The 17,973-nt window shown below is 36.5% G+C and overlaps 2 protein-coding genes across 52 annotated transcripts in view; one reads left to right on the top strand and one right to left on the bottom strand.

Moving 5' to 3' along the window:
• Positions 1-17,973, top strand: part of RIF1 (replication timing regulatory factor 1) — a 124,085-nt gene that overhangs the window by 60,871 nt on the left and 45,241 nt on the right. For 24 of the 31 annotated variants that reach the window (XM_054679848.2, XM_016949811.3, XM_001137674.7 and 21 more), the window contains 2 exons: positions 2,958-3,066; positions 3,844-6,330. In XM_054679848.2, the coding sequence (XP_054535823.1) occupies positions 2,958-3,066; positions 3,844-4,058 (324 nt within the window). In that variant the 3' untranslated portion in view covers positions 4,059-6,330. Of the gene's footprint in view, positions 1-2,957; positions 3,067-3,843; positions 6,331-12,185; positions 12,323-17,973 lie in introns of those variants that run through there. The other 7 variants (XR_010150084.1, XR_010150080.1, XR_010150082.1 and 4 more) reach the window with 1 other exon arrangement.
• The window catches only part of NEB (nebulin), a 244,262-nt gene continuing 240,609 nt past the window's right edge, over positions 14,321-17,973 (bottom strand). For 18 of the 21 annotated variants that reach the window (XM_054679823.2, XM_054679822.2, XM_063791165.1 and 15 more), the window contains one exon: positions 14,321-14,915. In XM_054679823.2, coding sequence (XP_054535798.1) covers positions 14,742-14,915 — 174 coding nt within the window. In that variant the 3' untranslated portion in view covers positions 14,321-14,741. The remainder of the gene's footprint in view (positions 14,916-17,973) is intronic. The other 3 variants (XM_063791177.1, XM_063791178.1, XM_063791176.1) reach the window with 1 other exon arrangement.

The following is a 17,973-nucleotide window of genomic DNA, read 5'->3' on the forward strand; positions in this document are numbered from 1 at the left end:
CATGATCTAATTTTGAATCTTTTTTTTTTATCACCCAGAGAAGAAACACTGACCCATTAGCTATCACTCCTCATTTCCACTGTCCAGCCAATGCCTACTTTTCCTCTATAGATTTGCCTATTCTGGATATTTCATAAAAGTGGGGTCGTACAACTTGTGATCTTTTGTGAATGGCTTCTTTCACTTAGCATAATGTTTTCAAGGTTTATCCTCAAAAATTTCCGTTTTGAGGTTGAATAATTCTTTGTAGATTCTGGATATTAGCCTTTTGTCAGATGAGAAGATTGCAAAAATTTTCTCCCATTCTGTAGGTTGCCTGTTCACTCTGATGGTAGTTTCTTTTGCTGTGCAGAAGCTCTTTAGTTTAGTTAGATCCCATTTGTCAATTTTGGCTTTTGTTGCCATTGCTTTTGGTGTTTTAGACGTGAAGTCCTTGCCCATGCCTATGTCCCAAATGGTATTGCCAAGGTTTTCTTCTAGGGCTTTTATGGTTTTAGGTCTTACAGTTAAATCTTTAATCCATCTTGAATTAATTTTTGTATAAGGTGTAAGGAAGGGATCCAGTTTCAGCTTTCTACATATGGCTAGCCAGTTTTCCCAACACTATTTATTAAATAGGGAATCCTTTCCCCATTTCTTGTTTTTGTCAGGTTTGTCAAAGATCAGATGGTTGTAGCTGTGTGGTATTATTTCTGAGGGCTCTGTTCTGTTCCATTGGCTTATATCTCTGTTCTGGTACCAGTACCATGCTGTTTTGGTTACTGTAGCCTTGTAGTATAGTTTGAAGTCAGGTAGCATGATGTCTCCAGCTTTGTCTTTTTTGCTTATGATTGACTTGGCAATGCAGGCTCTTTTTTCGTTGCATATGAACTTTAAAGTAGTTTTTTCCAATTCTGTGAAGAAAGTCCTTGGTAGCTTGATGGGGGTGGCATTGAATCTATAAATTACCTGGGCAGTATGGCGATTTTCACAATATTGATTCTTCCTATCCATGAGCATGGAATGTTCTTCCATTTGTTTGTGTCCTCTTTTATTTCATTGAGCAGTGGTTTGTAGTTCTCCTTGAAAAGGTCCTTCACGTCCCTTGTAAGTTGGATTCCTAGGTATTTTATTCTCTTTGAAGCAATTGTGAATGGGAGTTCACTCATGATTTGGCTCTCTGTTTGTCTGTTATTGATGTATATGAATGCTTGTGATTTTTGCACATTGATTTTGTATCCGGAGACTTTGCTGAAGTTGCTTATTGGCCCAAGGAGATTTTGGGCTGAGACAACGGGGTTTTCTAGATATACAATCATGTCATCTGCAAACAGGAACAATTTGACTTCCTCTTTTCCTAAGTGAATACCCTTTATTTCTTTCTCTTGCCTCATTGCCCTGGCCAGAACTTCCAACACTATGTTGAATAGAAGTGGTGAGAGAGGGCATCCCTGTCTTGTGCCAGTTTTCAAAGGGAATGCTTTCAGTTTTTGCCCATTCAGTATGATATTGGCTGTGGGTTTGTCATAAATAGCTCTTATTATTTTGAGATACGTCCCATCAATACCTAATTTATTGAGAGTTTTTAGCATGAAGGGTTGTTGAATTTTGTCAAAGGCCTTTTCTGCATCTATTGAGATAATCATGTGGTTTTGGTCTTTGGTTCTGTTTATATGCTGGATTACGTTTACTGATTGTCATATGTTGAACCAGCCTTGCATCCCAGGGATGAAGCTCACTTGATCATGGTGGATAAGCTTTTTGATGTGCTGCTGGATTTGGTTTGCCGGTATTTTATTGAGGATTTTTGCATCAATGTTCATCAAGGATATTGGTCTAAAAATCTCTTTTTTTGTTGTGTCTCTGCCAGGCTTTGGTATCAGGATGATGGTGGCCTCATAAAAAGAGTTAGTGAGGATTCCCTCTTTTTCTATTGATTGGAATAGTTTCAGAAGGAATGGTACCAGCTCCTCTTTGTACCTCTGGTAGAAATCGGCTGTGAATTCATCTGGTCCTGGACTTTTTTTGGTTGAATAATATGCATTATATGTATATACCACATTTTGTTTATCCAGTTGACAGACATTTGGGTTGTTTCCACCATTTGCTATTACGAATAATGCTGCTGTGTCTGCAAGTTTTTATATGGATAGATGATTTCATTTCTCTTGTATATATACCTAGAAGTGGAATTGCTGAGTCATATGGTTACTGAACTTATTATTTTCAGAAAGTTAACTTTCTGAACTTAGTATTTTCTCAATCAGTGGTCCATAGGTCCTAGGAACACTTAAGAAAATTGTATCCTTTTTTTTTTTTTTTTTTTTTTAAATACAGTGTCACTGTCACCCAGGCCAGAGTGCAGGTGGGGCATGATCTCAGCCCACTGCAGCTGCACCTCCTGGACTCAAGCAGTTCTCCTGCCTCAGCCTCCCGAGTAGCTGGGATTACAGGCACCGTAATTTTTGTGTTTTTTTGTAGAGGGGGGTTTCACTATGTTTGCCAGGCTGGTCTTGAACTCCTGACCTCAAGTGATCTACCCACCTTGGCCTCCCAAAGTGCTGGAATTACAGGGGTGAGCCACTGCTCCCAGCCAGAAAATTGTGTTCTTTTTTTAAAAAAAATTCTATATTTTATTTAAGCTTGGAAATCTCTGGTATAGACTTTTTTATACCACGTTCTTAAACTTGGGAAATAGAATGTAATTTTCTTAGCTGCCATGGCTATATTTCTTGAGAAAACCATTATGAAATATTGTTAAATTCTAACCCTCTCTTTGAGGAAATACTTTGTAATGCTTTATTTTGTGTAGTTAGAACCTACTTTCTTAGCAGTATTAGCTCTTAATTGTGATGGGTGGTAGAACATAGGTTCTATGCAATGTTTTCCAGTGTTTGTACTATTACTCCTATTAAAAGTAAAGTTTCAATTTGTTGTTTTGTTGTTTTGCGTTTTTTTCTGCTCCAACTGTAATCAAGGTGAAGACTCGTGGACTAGAAGAGATTCCAGTTTTTGATATTTCTGAAAAAACAGTAAATGGAATAGAAAATAAATCTTTGTCACCTGATGAAGAAAGACTTGTCTCAGGTATATTTTAGCAAAAGTGGGATAATTTTATTTAGAAGATCAGCTGACTTTCTTGAAATATGTTATTTTTTTTAGTCTGATTTGACCATGCCTTATTTCAACAATTATTTTATGTTTAATGTGAAGTATATGAAAAACTAACCGATTGGACATCAAATGTGTCTACTTGTTTTTCTTGTCAGCTTCTCAAGGATTTAAACTATATACTTTCTCTTCTAGTTATATTAATAAATGAAGTAGTCTACCATTTTTAAATTTCTTTAATAGCACAGAATAATCTATGAGAATAGCACAGAATAATAAGCAGTGGTAGGTTGGGTATGGTGGCTCACGCCTGTAATCCCAGCACTTTGGGAGGCCAAGGTGGGTGGATCGCTTGAGGTCAGGAGTTCGAGACCACTCTGGGCAACATGAAACCCAGCACCTACTAAAAATACAAAAAATAGCTGGATGTGGTGGTGCATGCCAGTAATCCCAGCTACTTGGGAGGCTGAGGCGGGAGAATGGCTTGAACCTATGAGGCAGAGGTTGCAGTGAGCTATTACGCCACTGCACTCCAGCCTGGGCAATAGAATGAGGCTCCATCTCATAATAATAATAAGCAGCAGAAGCAGCAGCGGCAGCTCTGGTAGATTTTTTTGTCTGCTTGTCCTCATGAAGACTTAAGCCTGCTCTCTCAATTTGAAACCTAGGCACTTGGACTAACTTAAAAGATCATGTAAATAATTTAATTTTTGTCTGGTATAGATTTAATTGTGTTTTTTTTTTCTCTTTTAGATATAATTGATCCTGTTGCTTTAGAAACTCCATTATCCAAAAACCTTGTGGCACAGATTAGTGCTCTTGCTCTTCAGCTGGATTCAGAAGATCTTCATAATTATTCAGGAAGCCAACTATTTGAAATGCACGAGAAACTAAGTTGTATGGCAAACTCTGTAATAAAAAATCTACAGTCACGTTGGAGATCACCATCCCATGAAAATTCTATTTAGTATTTTCAGAGAAAATTGAAGGTTTTTTTAAACATCACTGGATTTCTTGATTGAGGAAACAACTTCTGAAATAATAGCACAATTTCAAAGAAGAGACTCTTTGCAAAGTTGATAACATTTCAAACCCTGAAGGACAGTGACTTATTATGTAAGTTCAATTTTGTAAGTTCATTATGTAAGATCTTTTTTTTTTTCATATAATGTATTCTTGGCTGCTATGCGTGGTTTTTCAGGAAATTTAATTATCTTACTGAGATGTGAAAGCAAAACTAGTAACAGAACTTACATTTTATTTCATGCTTTCTTAAACCCGTGCATATTCTGGTGAAACATGTAAAATACTTTAAGTAAAATTGAACATTTTTATTTGAATTTTTGCTGAACTGATAAAGGTGTTTATACTTTTGTTTGTTTGTTTGTTTAATTCATGTTTGTTGGGACTGAGGTTTAGGAAGTTTGTTACTGGTTAAAAACCTCAAATGAAATGCGAAAGAATTGGAACTTTTCCTGCATATGTCAACTTTGGACAGCTTTCAAGAAAAATGAGAAAAGTTTCAACTTCTGGGGGTTAAAATATTAATGCAGAATTTACTAAGATTTTATTCATTTGCATTAGCAAATATACATGCAGCAGCAGTTGACTGAAAATTTATTCTTATGAGACATATAGTATTCATTTTTAAATGCATGATTGTACATTATGTATAGACGACAATGTTTTTAATTTATAAATTTCATTCTTTGTTAATTGCATGGGTTTTTCTGCAGCTTATTGTGAATACCTTGGTTCTGTTCAATAGAAACATTTTGTATATATTAAATACTGAAATATCAGTATTGACGGTGGAAGTGCTTCATGGGCTTGCTGCACATATTTGTAGGATACTGTATCTGCAAATGCAACAACAAATAGTTTTGTACTTGGTTAACAGTCTTAGTTAAAACATGAGTTTATTTTCTAAAAGTATCCAGAATAAGTAAAATTATAGAAATAAGAAAATGTTACACAACTTTGCTGTTCATACCCTTACCTTCTTACTACTTCCGGTTTGGAGGAGGGTATCGCCACTAGAAAGTGTGCCTCCTTAAGATTTCTTAAAGGAAAGTTAGTTTCAGTATTTCACAGCAAGTTGGACTACAAAATCTAGAGTTGATCTGCTTTTTAAACCTTCATTTAAAAGCAAACTTGGAAGAAATTTGAAACTGATGTTTTTAATATATGTCTGTGTTGCCTAGGTTTTCTTTTTTTAAAGAGGTATGTAATTAAAACCTTTGTAAATTATGCCAACTAATATTAGTGCCTGACTTCCCATATTTGTTTCATCTTTTTAACTGACAATATATCTCACTTGTTCTTTGAATAGAATGAGTGAGTGATCTCAGTTTTCACATTTTATTCAGAAGCTAATCCCTACTTAGCAAGGCACACGTTCTACAGCAAGTCATAGAAAGTTTAATCCTTGTGCCTACTTAGCTCTCGTATATTCAGGGATCTCTATAAAAGTTGGTGTCTTTTTTCATCATCATAAATTCATCATAATCACAGATATTTTTGGGTCTAAGATATTCATATACCAAGGATGGTTTTGTAAAGAATTCTGGGATCATTGAATTAAGGATTGTGGCTTGAAGCAACTAAAGAAAAATACTAATTTCCTTAAAAGGAATTATAATTATGATTTACATTTTACATCATTAATTTCCCAAATTATATTTAACCGTAAGGAGGTGCACATGAGTTTTTAGCAAACAGGTATGAATAAGCAGCTATGTATATGTGTTTGGGGCAGAGGGGAGCAGATTACTTTAACACACTTCAGAATTAAAATCAGTTCGTTTCATGACTATGTGCCTTAACGTTTGTGTGAACTAAACTTGCTGATTGAATGAAATTCTTGGGAAGCCGAACAGTAATAGCAGAAAATGTGACCAAATGAGTATCATGTACTTAAATCACTGAATTTTATATAAGCACAAGTATTAATTTTAAAAACATTATAGTTTAATAAAGCTGCATTTAAAAATATTTGGGAGCAAAGACAAGCATGCTAAATCTTCATTTTGCTATGGCTATAAGCATATATTTTTGGCAACTTATTTGCAATATTCTTGCCTTAAAGTTTCCTGCAAATTTCCCCTTTAGTAATTCCTGAATAGCACAACATTAATATTCCATGATTAGCTCTACTGTGTTGTCTCACTATTAAAATGGAATTCGTTTTTTCAAATCTTTTCTAATGGTTAATAAAACAAATGTCAGATCATAATAACACTCAAATGTGTCTTAATTGTCTTATGCATATTTAAGAAGAAAAAACTAGTGGCATACAGGATTGTCATGTAGTATCTTTTTTTTTTTTTTTTTGAGACACAGTCTTGCTCTGTTGCCCATGCTGGAGTGCAATGGTGCGATCTCGGTTCACTGCAAGCTCTGCCTCCCAGGTTCACGCCATTCTCCTGCCTCAGCCTCCCAAGTAGCTGGGACTACAGGTGCCCGCCACCATGCCCGGCTAATTTTTTATATTTTTAGTAGAGAAGGGGTTCACTGTGTTGGCCAGGATGGTCTTGATCTGACCTCGTGATCCGCCTGCCTCGGCCTCCCAAAGTGCTGGGATTACAGGTGTGAGCCACCCCACCTGGCCATTTTCTTTTTTTTTTGAGATGGAGTTTTCGCCCTTGCTGCCCAGGCTGGAGTGCAGTGGCACGATCTCAGCTCACTGCAACCTCCACCTCCTGGGTTCAAGCGATTCTCCTGCCTCAGCCTCCCAAATAGCTGGGATTACAGGTGCCTGCCACCACCACCGGTTAATTTTTGTATTTTTAGTAGATACGGGGTTTCACCATGTCGGCCAGGCTGGTCTCAAACTTCTGACCTCAGATATCCACCTGCCTCAGCCTCCTAAAATGGTGGAATTACAGGCGTGAGCCACCGCTCCTGGCCCATCATTTCCATATCTATGAAATCTATTTTGGATTTTAGAGTGGATTTAAATTTTCAATATTTCAGTGACCTCATTGTTAAAGCTGCTTTGCCACTTGTACAAGTTTGAAAACCATTGTTGAATCATATGGAGCTTTACTCTAATTCCAAATAGTTAAAGGATGAATCAGGTTAAATAATGCTGTTGGATAATACAGGCAAAAACAGGATTTAAACCCGCACATTAAAAGCATGATTGAAGGCCGGGCAGGTGGATCACTTTGGCCCAGGAGTTCAAAACTGACCTGAACAATGTGGCGAAATCCTGTCTCTACTAAAAATACAAAAACCAGCCAGGCATGTTGGCGCATACTTGTAATCTCAGCTACTCAGGAGGCTGAGACATGAGAATTGCGTGAACCTTTTAGGCGGAGGTTGCAGTGAGCCGAGATCGTGCCATTGCGCGACAGAGCAAGTCTCTGTCTCGCAAAAAAAAAAAAAAAAAAAAAAAGTTCTAACATTGCCCATGGATTTTTTTTTTTTTTGTACAGCTTGAAGATAAGATAGTTAAAGACTCTGTTACAATTTAAACATCATAAAAATGTGAAGAGTAAGTGGTGAGGCAAGAAACAAAATTGGGGGAAATGGTGGGGATCGTGAATATATAAGTGAAGTTTTATTTTTTTAAGGTGTAAAGGAGTGAGAATAGAGTAATTGCTTTTTAAAAAGAAAGTATAAATGGGTTAATTTTTTTCTTCCAACTTTGACTTTAATTCAGTAAGAAAGGCCTAGGTTTCATCTCATATTCTTCATAATTGATTTTCAAGAAGTTAATTTGTCATTCAGCCTAGGAGGCTATAAAACAGCAGTTAGTTGGCATTATTAGACTAAAACTTGGGTGGGGGGAGGAGACTGTTTCCTCATTGCTGCAACCCATGTCTATCTTATTCCTAAGCCATTAGAAAGACCTTGTACTTTGTATAGAAACATTAGAGTGAGGTTTTGATTTTTAACATAGTACTCTCAAACTTTGATGTGCATATGAACAAGCGGATTCTGATTCAGTAGATCTGCATTGGGCCCCGTGAGTCTTTTTAAACACAGTCCCAGGTGATTCATGCAGATGCCTGTGAACTGCGCTGGTAGATGGGCCTAAGAGGCTTCAGGCTGTGTTTTAGGTTTTGGTAAGCCAGGCAGATTCAAGTCCTTTTATAATTGTCAATTTTGTGAATTGGGGATGCAGACTGGTTTTGAAGGCTTAAAAAGTTCAAAAATTTTAAGAAAGTTAAGAATTTTGCTTAAGAGCCTTTTAAAAATATGGACGATTTATTTTTTAAGTAGGCAGACTAAGAATTTCAGGTTATAAAGAATCTTATTGATAAGGCAAATTAGACAAAGTATTTTCTCATGAGTATTTGTGGGTTATGTTTTTGTTAATATAAAAGTTGATTTCTAAGTATTAGAATATATTTAGTCTCTAAGTAAATCTTGCCTTCTATTATGGATCATCATTATTAATAAACATGGAAAATCAACACTACCCCTAATATTAATCTGGCAGTTAAATTTAGTAGTGCTATAATGAATAAGTCAGTCTAGCAGATATGCCCTGTCATTATACTGCGGACCTTTGGTCACTTAATTTTCTGTTATATTATGTGGTTGAAAATTCCTGTTTCATCGTAAAGTGAAATTTGAAAGATGGAGTTGAATAATATGATTCTCGAAAAGTGAGTTTTTCTTGGAATTCTGTTAAGGTGTTAGATTTTCCTCACATATTTAAATAATCTGTAAGAACTACCCTGAAAGCACTAAGGAAAATGTAGCCGAAAGTTAAGTAATAGGTTTTAAAAATTTATCAAAATTTATTGATAGTTTGATCTGTAAAACAAATTGGGTTTCGTGCTTTCTGATGTCCAGTTAATAAGTATGTTATGTGCCAGGCTTTACATATTGCTCTTTGCAAGTAGCCGTTAAAGTGTAAGTCATTGAAGTTTGAAGATCTATAAATATTTAATATAGTAGTCTAAACAGTTGTGAGAATTTACTCAGTTCTGAAATAGAATGTTAAATTTTCCAATGTGGTCCTAATCATTTTTTTCTTTACATACTAAGCCTTCCTTTCTCCAAAGAACAGTTAAAACCAAATGTGTTATGGTAAGCTGTAAATACCGTTGGAATAAAAGATAATCGTTCATCTTACCTAAAAAATTGAAGACAATATTTTCCATTGTTGATGTCACAAGTAAGAAAAAAACTCTAACTTTTGTACTCTACTTGTAGCAGAGGGAATATTTTTGGCCACAGTGTGCCAATTTATAATTGTAGATAAAGCTGAATTTACTGGACAGCAAGCTTATATGCTGATAGAAGTTGATGCACTGAGAAGTGATGAGTTGAAGAGAATGGAAAAGGCAGATTGAGCTGGAATTTTAATGCATAGTACATTTAGTAGAGAGACAAGCTGTCCTATATACTCCTGTATACTTCAGAAATAGCTGATAGCCTATAGTCTCTGAGAGCTATTCTGTACATAGCACAGTATTATAATTGATGTTCATAAATACCCTGAGAGATTATGTTAAAATACATTATTAATACTCCCACAAAAGCAGTAAGTTAATAAGTATTTCCAACAAAAGGCAGCTTTGTTTCTTAAACGGATAAACAACATATAACTAGGAAGATCATCTTCAAAATAAAGTGTCATGGAACTGAAAATAGAGTATAGTCTAACAATTATTTTGATACACTATTGAATAGCTAACAAGTGTCTAAAGAATTTTTTATTTTTATAGAATAGGAAGTTTCCAAAAGAAAACAATTAAGAGCAAAATTGGTTTTGAGTATAGAAACTGAAGGATGGCAGTCTTAACTCCTAGGTTTTTTACAGAGCACAGATTGGTAAACTAGCATGCCACCTGTGTTTTGTACTATCTGTGAGCAGAGACTGGTTTTTACATTTTTTAATGGTGAAAAAAGTCAAAAGAAGGAGGATATTTTGTGACACATGAAAACATATTAAATTAAAATTTCAGTATCCAGAAATAAAGTTTTATTGGAATAGCTGTGCTCATTGTCTTTAGCTGCTTTCCTGGTACAGTGGCTGAGTTTAGTAGTATAGCAGAGTCTGTATGGCTTCCAACAGTCAAAATACTGTCTGGCCTTTTAAAGAGTTTGTCAATCCCTTTTATGGAGGAAGGTTTTGCTCATGCATGGCATGTTAGTCAATTTAGTTATTTGCTTCTAGCTGGCAGAATGTGGTCTTGATTACTTAATTTCTGTTACCCCTGTATTTTCCAAAATGGCTTCTCCTGATTTTACTTACGTGTTTTACTATTGCTCAAATTACAGATACTAGGAAACACTACTACTTTATAAGTACACTTCTTTTTCCTAAACTCTCAAACTACAGTTACGTATTTGCCATGATGTTAAGGGACCTTGATGGTCTGTGAATTATCAGTTGCTTTCTGCACTACCTCCTGTAGATAGACCTGACTGATAGCACTTACAAAAAGACTGATAGATGCCAAATCAGTCATTTATTAACCCTCTAATATTGTTGTCCCGATCATTTGGTAAACTCTAAGAGAGCTTAGTTTTACATTCACAAAGTATTTGTATTTGATAAGTCTTAAAAATGATTTAAGTTGAAGCCTAACAGAAGTACTTGTTCATTCCTCAGTTACCTGCAAATAATGGAAATAATAGTGCAATCAGTTTTATTTGATTGTGTAATGCTTTATATTAGGGGTCTCAAACCCCTGGGTGGCATTAGATTCTTACAGGAGCGTGAACCCTATTGTGAACTGCACATGCAAGAGATCTAGGTTGTGCGCTCATTATGAGAATCTAATACCTGATGATCTGAGGTGGAACAGTCTCATCCTGAAACCATCTACCCCAACACCTCTGTCTGTGGAAATTGTCTTCCACGAAACTGGTCCCTGTTGAAAAAAGGTTAGGGGACCACTGCTTTATACAGTGTTTGAAGTAGGCACACTTACAGTTACTATTTCTGGTTCTTTATGACTGTTGAGGGGGGCAGAATTCTATGTTTGATTCACAGTAAAACTTTTCATGAATCATTGAGGGTTAACTGTTATCACTTGCCAATGGAAACTGGATATTGAAACATTTTTTAAGAAATGCACTTTTACCTGAAATAAAACTATAAAAACTAAACTCTGGTACTTGTTTTTGTTGGCTACATTTTGGTTTTTTGTTTTGTTGTTTTCGTGAGATCTGAAATGAGTATGAATAGTTTAATTCAAATACCACAAAGTGTATGTTATATTCCTCCACAAACATGAACCGTTCCTTTTCCTTTTCCCCTTTTATGGCCTGCTTTTTAACCACAGAGGTTTTCTGATTTATGCATAGTTTTATGGGTTCCACTGGTTTCTAAATCCAGAGATGGTGTTTTTCTGTTGTTGTTGTTAATGAGTTCAGTTTCTCATTGAACTTGTTAGAAGAGAGGTTTCGTCAAATAAGGGCTGAGTAGATGCAGGCAAGCTTGGAGAGGCAGTCCACATGGTGTGGGCGAGGGCAGAGGTGGCACTGCCAGGCTAGTCACCAGATGAAGTAAATGCCTCACCCCAACATGACCATAACTTCCTCTGCAGAACCAAGCATGTTGATGGCAGCTGAAGAAAAGCTCCATAGTTTTAAGGGAAAAAAAAACAACAACAATTAGGGTAAACAGTGATGTTGAAAGTTACTGTATTAGTTTCCTAGGGCTGCTGTAACAGTACCACAAACCTAATAAGTTAAACAACTGAAATGTATTGTCTCAGTTTTGAATAGAGGTCTGAGATACCGTATCAGCAGGGTTTGTTCCTTCTAAGGACTGTGTGGAAGTTATCTGTCCCATACCTCTCCCCAGCTAGCTTGGTGGTGTGCTGGCCATTTTTGACAGGTAGAGGTATTTCCCCAATCTCCCATCTTCATATGACTTTCTACCTATGTGCCTGTGTATTTGTCTAAATTTCCCTTTTATAAGGATAGCAAGGCCATTGGATTAGGGCCTCATCTGAATTAACAGCATCTGCAAGGATCCTATTTACAGGGTCACATTCTGAGGCCTTGGGGGTTAGGACTTAACATGAATTTGGGGGTGGGAGGGTGGGACACAATGCAGTTCATACATTTGAGTGAGATTTGATTGAGATGTAACCCATAGACCTAATTTCTCCCTTTTATAGTTTCTTGAAGATGGCTCTTTGCAGCCTACGTGGTAGTGGAGATATATACAAAGGACTTCCCTAGTATCGTTGGACCAACAAGCACAAGCAGATGGCAGGAAGATTAGAACATTGGATATTGATTGCCAGTTTTTAAGGTGTGTTAATTTTCTTGTGATTAATGTTTTAAGAGTCCTTTATAAGATACACACTGAAAGGTGACTAATCTGTAATGAGATTCAGTATAAGGAAGTTACAAGGTAATGAGAGGAGTGCATTGGTTTGGTGGAGAGGAAACAGGGTTAACCATGAGTTGATAATTTTTGAGGCTAGTTGGTGGATGTAGGATTATTCTCTACTTTTATATATACAGTCATCCCTCAATATCCATGGGGTATTGGTTTCAGGACCACCCCCACCTTATGGATATTAAAATCCCTAGTGTAAAATGACCTAATATTAGCATATAACCTATGCACATTCTCCCATATACTTTAAATCAGGGTTCCCCAACCCATGGGCTGTGGAGTGGTACAGGTCCATGGCCTGTTAGGAAACAGGCTGTACAGCAGGAGGTCGAGTGGCCGGTGAGCAAGCATTACCACCTGAGCTCTGCCTCCTGTCAGCTCACTGGCTGCAGTAAATTCTTCATGAACTGCACATGTGAGGGATCTAGGTTTGTGCTCCTTATCAGAACCTAACACCTGATCTGAGGTGGAACAGTTTCGTTCCCCACTGTGTGGAAAAATTGTCTTCCACAAAACCGGTCCCTAGTGCCAAAAAGGCTGGGGACCTGTGCTTTAAATCATCTCTTGATTATAATACCTAATATAATGTAAATGTATGTAAATATGTTATATTGTATTGTTTAAGGACTAATCACAAGAAAACTAGCTGTTCAGTACAGATGTGACCATCTTTTTTTTTCTGAATATTTTTGATTCATGGTTGGTTGAATCTGTGGATGTGGAACTCAAGGATCTTGGAAAGCCAGCTGCATGTTGAACATTTTCCAGGCTTTAAAGAAAAATCTGTAAGAGACAAAAGTTCTGTTGTTCTTTGCAATAGCACCTGCAAAGTGTGCCTTGGCAAACCGATAAAGTAAATAGGAAATTTAAAACTAAACCAGCCAGGCCAGGTCCAGTGGCTCAGGCCTGTAATCCCAGCACTTTGGGAGGCTGAGGTGGTTGGATCACCTGAAGTCAGGAGTTCGAGACCAGTCTGGCCAATATGGCAAAACCCTGTCTCTACTAAAAATACAAACATTAGCCCAGAGTGGTGGCGCACGCCTGTAGTCCCAGCTACTCAGGAGGCTGAGACACAAGAATCACTTGAACCCAGGAGGGAGAGGTTGCAGTGAGTAGAGATTGGGCCACTGCACTCCAGCCTGGGCAACAGAGGGAGACTCTGTCTCCAAACAAAAAAATGGCTCATTGTAATGGAGATAGCATATACTTTAGTATTCTAAAAGTTTGGGAGTTGGAAATCACAATAGGATTGTTGCCTACTTGCATTTTTATCCAGTTTAAGGCAAGATGGAAGACTTGGGAGCAGGAGAGTAGCACCATTTGGCACCATTTGGATGGTAGGCATAATCTGCCTTTTCTTGGGTCTGTAAATTCCCTAAGGGCATCAACTGTCTCTTGTTCTTCACTTGAGCTTCAGCCTCTAACCCAGTGCCTGGCATAGAGGTGTACGTTGGTCATTCGCAAGTGAGTGCGCTCTCTTCACAAGAGCATTTTCTCCCTGTGAGTCTCAGACACATTAAGAAGCTTGAGGCAGCATTACTACGGCTGTAAAGTTACAGGGACTTACCTACCTTCTAGGAAGAACAGTCTGTAAACTTAAACATTAAGCCATTATGGTTGCTTCTCCTCCCTTTGCTTTTGCCACATGCTGCCATCCTACTGGATACAGATGGGAAAGATGCCCTTGAAGTTAGGATTGGAGTCCACAGATGTTCTTAAAACTGTAATAGAAGCTTGCTGAATGCAAGTATAGATAGAATTTTGAGAATGTCTACTCTTATGCATAACAGTACATTTTTTAAATTTAGATAATTTTTTAGTAATTTTATGTACAATTTGCTTCATTGAATTTTTATAGGTAGATAATAAAACCATTAAACATAAATAATGCTCATTCCATCCACAGAGTTGTAGAATTAGAGGTTTTATTAGTTGCTGGTTTGTATTGATTATAAGTTTATAACTTCAGAACTGAATTAGAAATAATAAGCATTAGCAATCAGCAAGGAAAAGGTGAACATCTCTGCTATTTTTCCTTTAATGTGTTTGGCATATTCAAAATCCCTGTTTTAGAAAAGAAATAATGTTAAAACATGTTTATAATGGAGAAAGACTCTAGGCACAGAAATAATATTGCAGAAGCTTTTAAAGTGTCTGTTCTGCAACTTATTTTAAAACCCAAAGGAGAAAGGATGGTACTACCATAAATCACATTGACACAGAAAAACCATAGGCAGCTTGAGAACTTAGGTAACAGTGGAGAGTCTAAACTGAAACATTGACTGCAGGATCTGTAAGTCCTGCAGACAAGTGTGATGCTTTGAAATGCCTAAATAGCTTCAACGTAGTTGGCTGGGAGCATTCCGGTCCTGCCAGTCCTCTGCACAGTGCCATACATCCAGCCTTCATCAATTGCTTGAACATTTATGATGGCATCTCCATCCTTGAAGGACACCTCATCTGCATCAGCAGCCATATAGTCATACATGGCACGGAAGATTTTCTATTCGTGGGGATGGAAAAAGGGGAAATATTATATGTTGGATTTGCAACAGTTAACACGCATCTATTTGTAAGATCTCTCATAACTGACTCCACAAACTTAAGTTGAACAAAAGAGAATGTGCAACCATCAACAAAGTAAAAGGAACCCACAAAATAGGAAATACTTGCAAGTCATGTATCTGATAGGCAATTAATATCCAGAACATATGACGAACTCCTACAACTCAATGCCTTCCCCCACCAAAAGAGGCAAAGGATATGAATAGACATTTCTCCAAAAAAGATAGACAAATAGCCAAAAAGCACACAAAAGGATGCTCAAAATTAGTCATCTGGAAAATGCAAATTATTAAAACCACAATGAGATACCCCTTCACACATGCCAGAATGGTGATGATAAAAAAGACAGACAATAACAGACATTAGAAAGGATGTGGAGAAATTGGGTCCTTCATAAACCACTGGTGGAAGTGGAAAAGAGTGCAGCCACCTTGGAAAAGAATTTGGCAGTTATCACATGTTAAATACAGCATTACCCTATGGCCCAGCAAATTCCACTCCTAGGTGTATACCCAAGAAGAATGAAGACATAGGTCTGCACAATAATTTGTACATCCATGTCCATAGCAGCATTACTCATAATAGCCAAAAAGTGGAAACAACTTAAATGCCCACCAACTGATGAATGCATAAGCAAGATCTGGTATATCCATACAGATCTATTATTGGGTAGTAACAAGAATGAAGTACTGACACATGATACAACATGGATGAACTTCAAAAGTAAAGGAAGCCATGCACCAAAGTCAGTATATTGTATGGTTTTATTTATATGAAATGTCTCAGGTAGCCAAATAATATAGTGACAGGAAATGGATACGTAGGATTGGATGGAGCAGGAAGGGGATGGAGAATGAATGCCAATGGGCACCAGCATTTGTTTGTTTGTTTTAATTCACCAGAAGAGTTTTGAATACAGTTTTTTTTTATGGTGATGAAAGTATTCTAAAATTAGATTATGGAGATGGTTGGGAAAAAAAGCTTAAAATCATTGTACACTTTATGAACTTCATACTAAGTTATGTATGCATGAAATTGTGTGTGTGTGCGCATGTGCGTGTGTGTGTACTGACAGAAAAGACAGAATATGCTGCTAATTTTATTTATGGCCTTTTTCTACCTTTCGAAGAGGTCAGTCTTGTATTTTAGAGAAGAATTTGAAAACCCGTAGCACTATTGCATGTCATCTTTCACTCTGGGAATTTGGGAGCATACGAGTAGTAAAAGTTTCTCAAAGCTATCCTCCACAGTGTTAAAATTGTAATAATTTGGAGGTATATAATAAGTGATAATATCAAAAGTTTCTTCCTAGGAGCAGCCACTGGTTAGTAGTTTTGGATGTAACCTATATGGTTTTTTCTTGCATTTTGAAATTCACATGCATATATTCAAATTCACAAATAGATTTCCTTTCCCTTTTGCATAAGTGGAACATTACTATAAATAATACTGTGATTTGTTCTTTCCATTTAATATAGCTTGGAAGTCTTTCCATGTAAATGTAGCTGTATCTTACCCTTTTTGACTGCTGCAGAGAATTTCACATTTTAATAATATCACGAATTATTCAGCCATTTTCATTTTTCTGGACATTTAGTTGTCACCATTTTTTCTTACACTATAATGAGCATCCTACCGTTTATCTTTGGGCAAATAATTTCTGAAGAAAAAGCTTTTGAAGGTAAAAGTTTTAGGTCAAATGGCATGTGTGTTTAAACTTATTTTATACATACACACATATATATGTATAAAATAATTTTACAAATAGAGATGGGGTTTTGCCTTGTTGCATAGGCTGGTCTTAAACTCCTGGACTCAAGCAGTCCTCCCACCTCCTAAAGTGCTGGGATTACAGGTGTGAGCCACTATTCCTGACCTAATTTTTTAAGTTTTCTGTTAAAATGTTCGAATATGATACAATATGATATTTGATTCAGTTTGATACTTTGTATTATGTACTTTATCTTATTTTTATATTCCTGGTTACTAGCACTTTTATTTTTATATTCCTGGTTACTAGTCATGGTGAACACCTTTTTCTGTTGGCCATTTATATTTATTTTGCCATAAATTATCTATTCTTAGTCTTCCAAGTCCTATTTTGAGGGCGAGGGGAATAATTTATCAGTGAATTTTAGAGTTCTTTATTCTTTTTCAATATTAATATTTTTGTTATGTATGCTGTAAATGTTTTCTCCCAGTCTGACATATTTGTATTTATTTGTTATAGAAACATTTAAAATTTTATGATCAAATTGGCCAGACTTTTATACTTCTAGATTTTGGAATTTGCCTGGGAAGGCTTTCCCCTTTATATTTTAAAATAATTGTGGCCGGGCTGAGTGGCTGATGCCTGTAATCCCAGCATTTTAGGAGGCCAAAGCAGGCAGAGGGCTTGAGCCCAGGGGTTTGAGACCAGCCTGGGCAACCTAGTGAGCCTCTACCAAAAAAAAAAAAAAAAAAAAAAAATTAGCCTAGAATGGCATATACACCTGTAGTCCTAGCTATTCTGGTGGCTGAGGCTGGAGGATTGCTTGAGTCCATGAAGTCGAGACTGCAGCGAGCTGTGATCATGCCACCACACTGCAGCCTGGGTGATAGAGTGAGACCCTGTCTCTAAAAATAAAAAAAAAAGTATTCTCTATTATTCTTTGTACTTCTACAATTTTGTATTTTACATCTAAATCTTTGGTACAGCTACAGTTTATGCTTTGAGATGGGTATCTAATTTTATTATTTTACTAAATAGATAACTGGTTACCTCAGATCATATAATTAAATAACTTAACCCTTTCTTGCTGATTTATAATTCTTTTAGGGTCTGTTTCTGGACTTCATCTATTTTTGTATCTATTGCCATGCTAAATCGATATTTTGTATCTATTGCCATGCTAAATCCATATTTAATTTTAATAGCTTTATAGTATGTTTTGTTCTTTTTTAGTTGAGTCCTTAAGTATTATCATTTTCAAATTTTACTTGATTATCCTTGCAGC

Source organism: Pan troglodytes, chromosome 13 (genome assembly GCF_028858775.2).
Source record: "Pan troglodytes isolate AG18354 chromosome 13, NHGRI_mPanTro3-v2.0_pri, whole genome shotgun sequence".
In the NCBI taxonomy this organism is placed as follows: Eukaryota; Metazoa; Chordata; class Mammalia; order Primates; family Hominidae; genus Pan; species Pan troglodytes.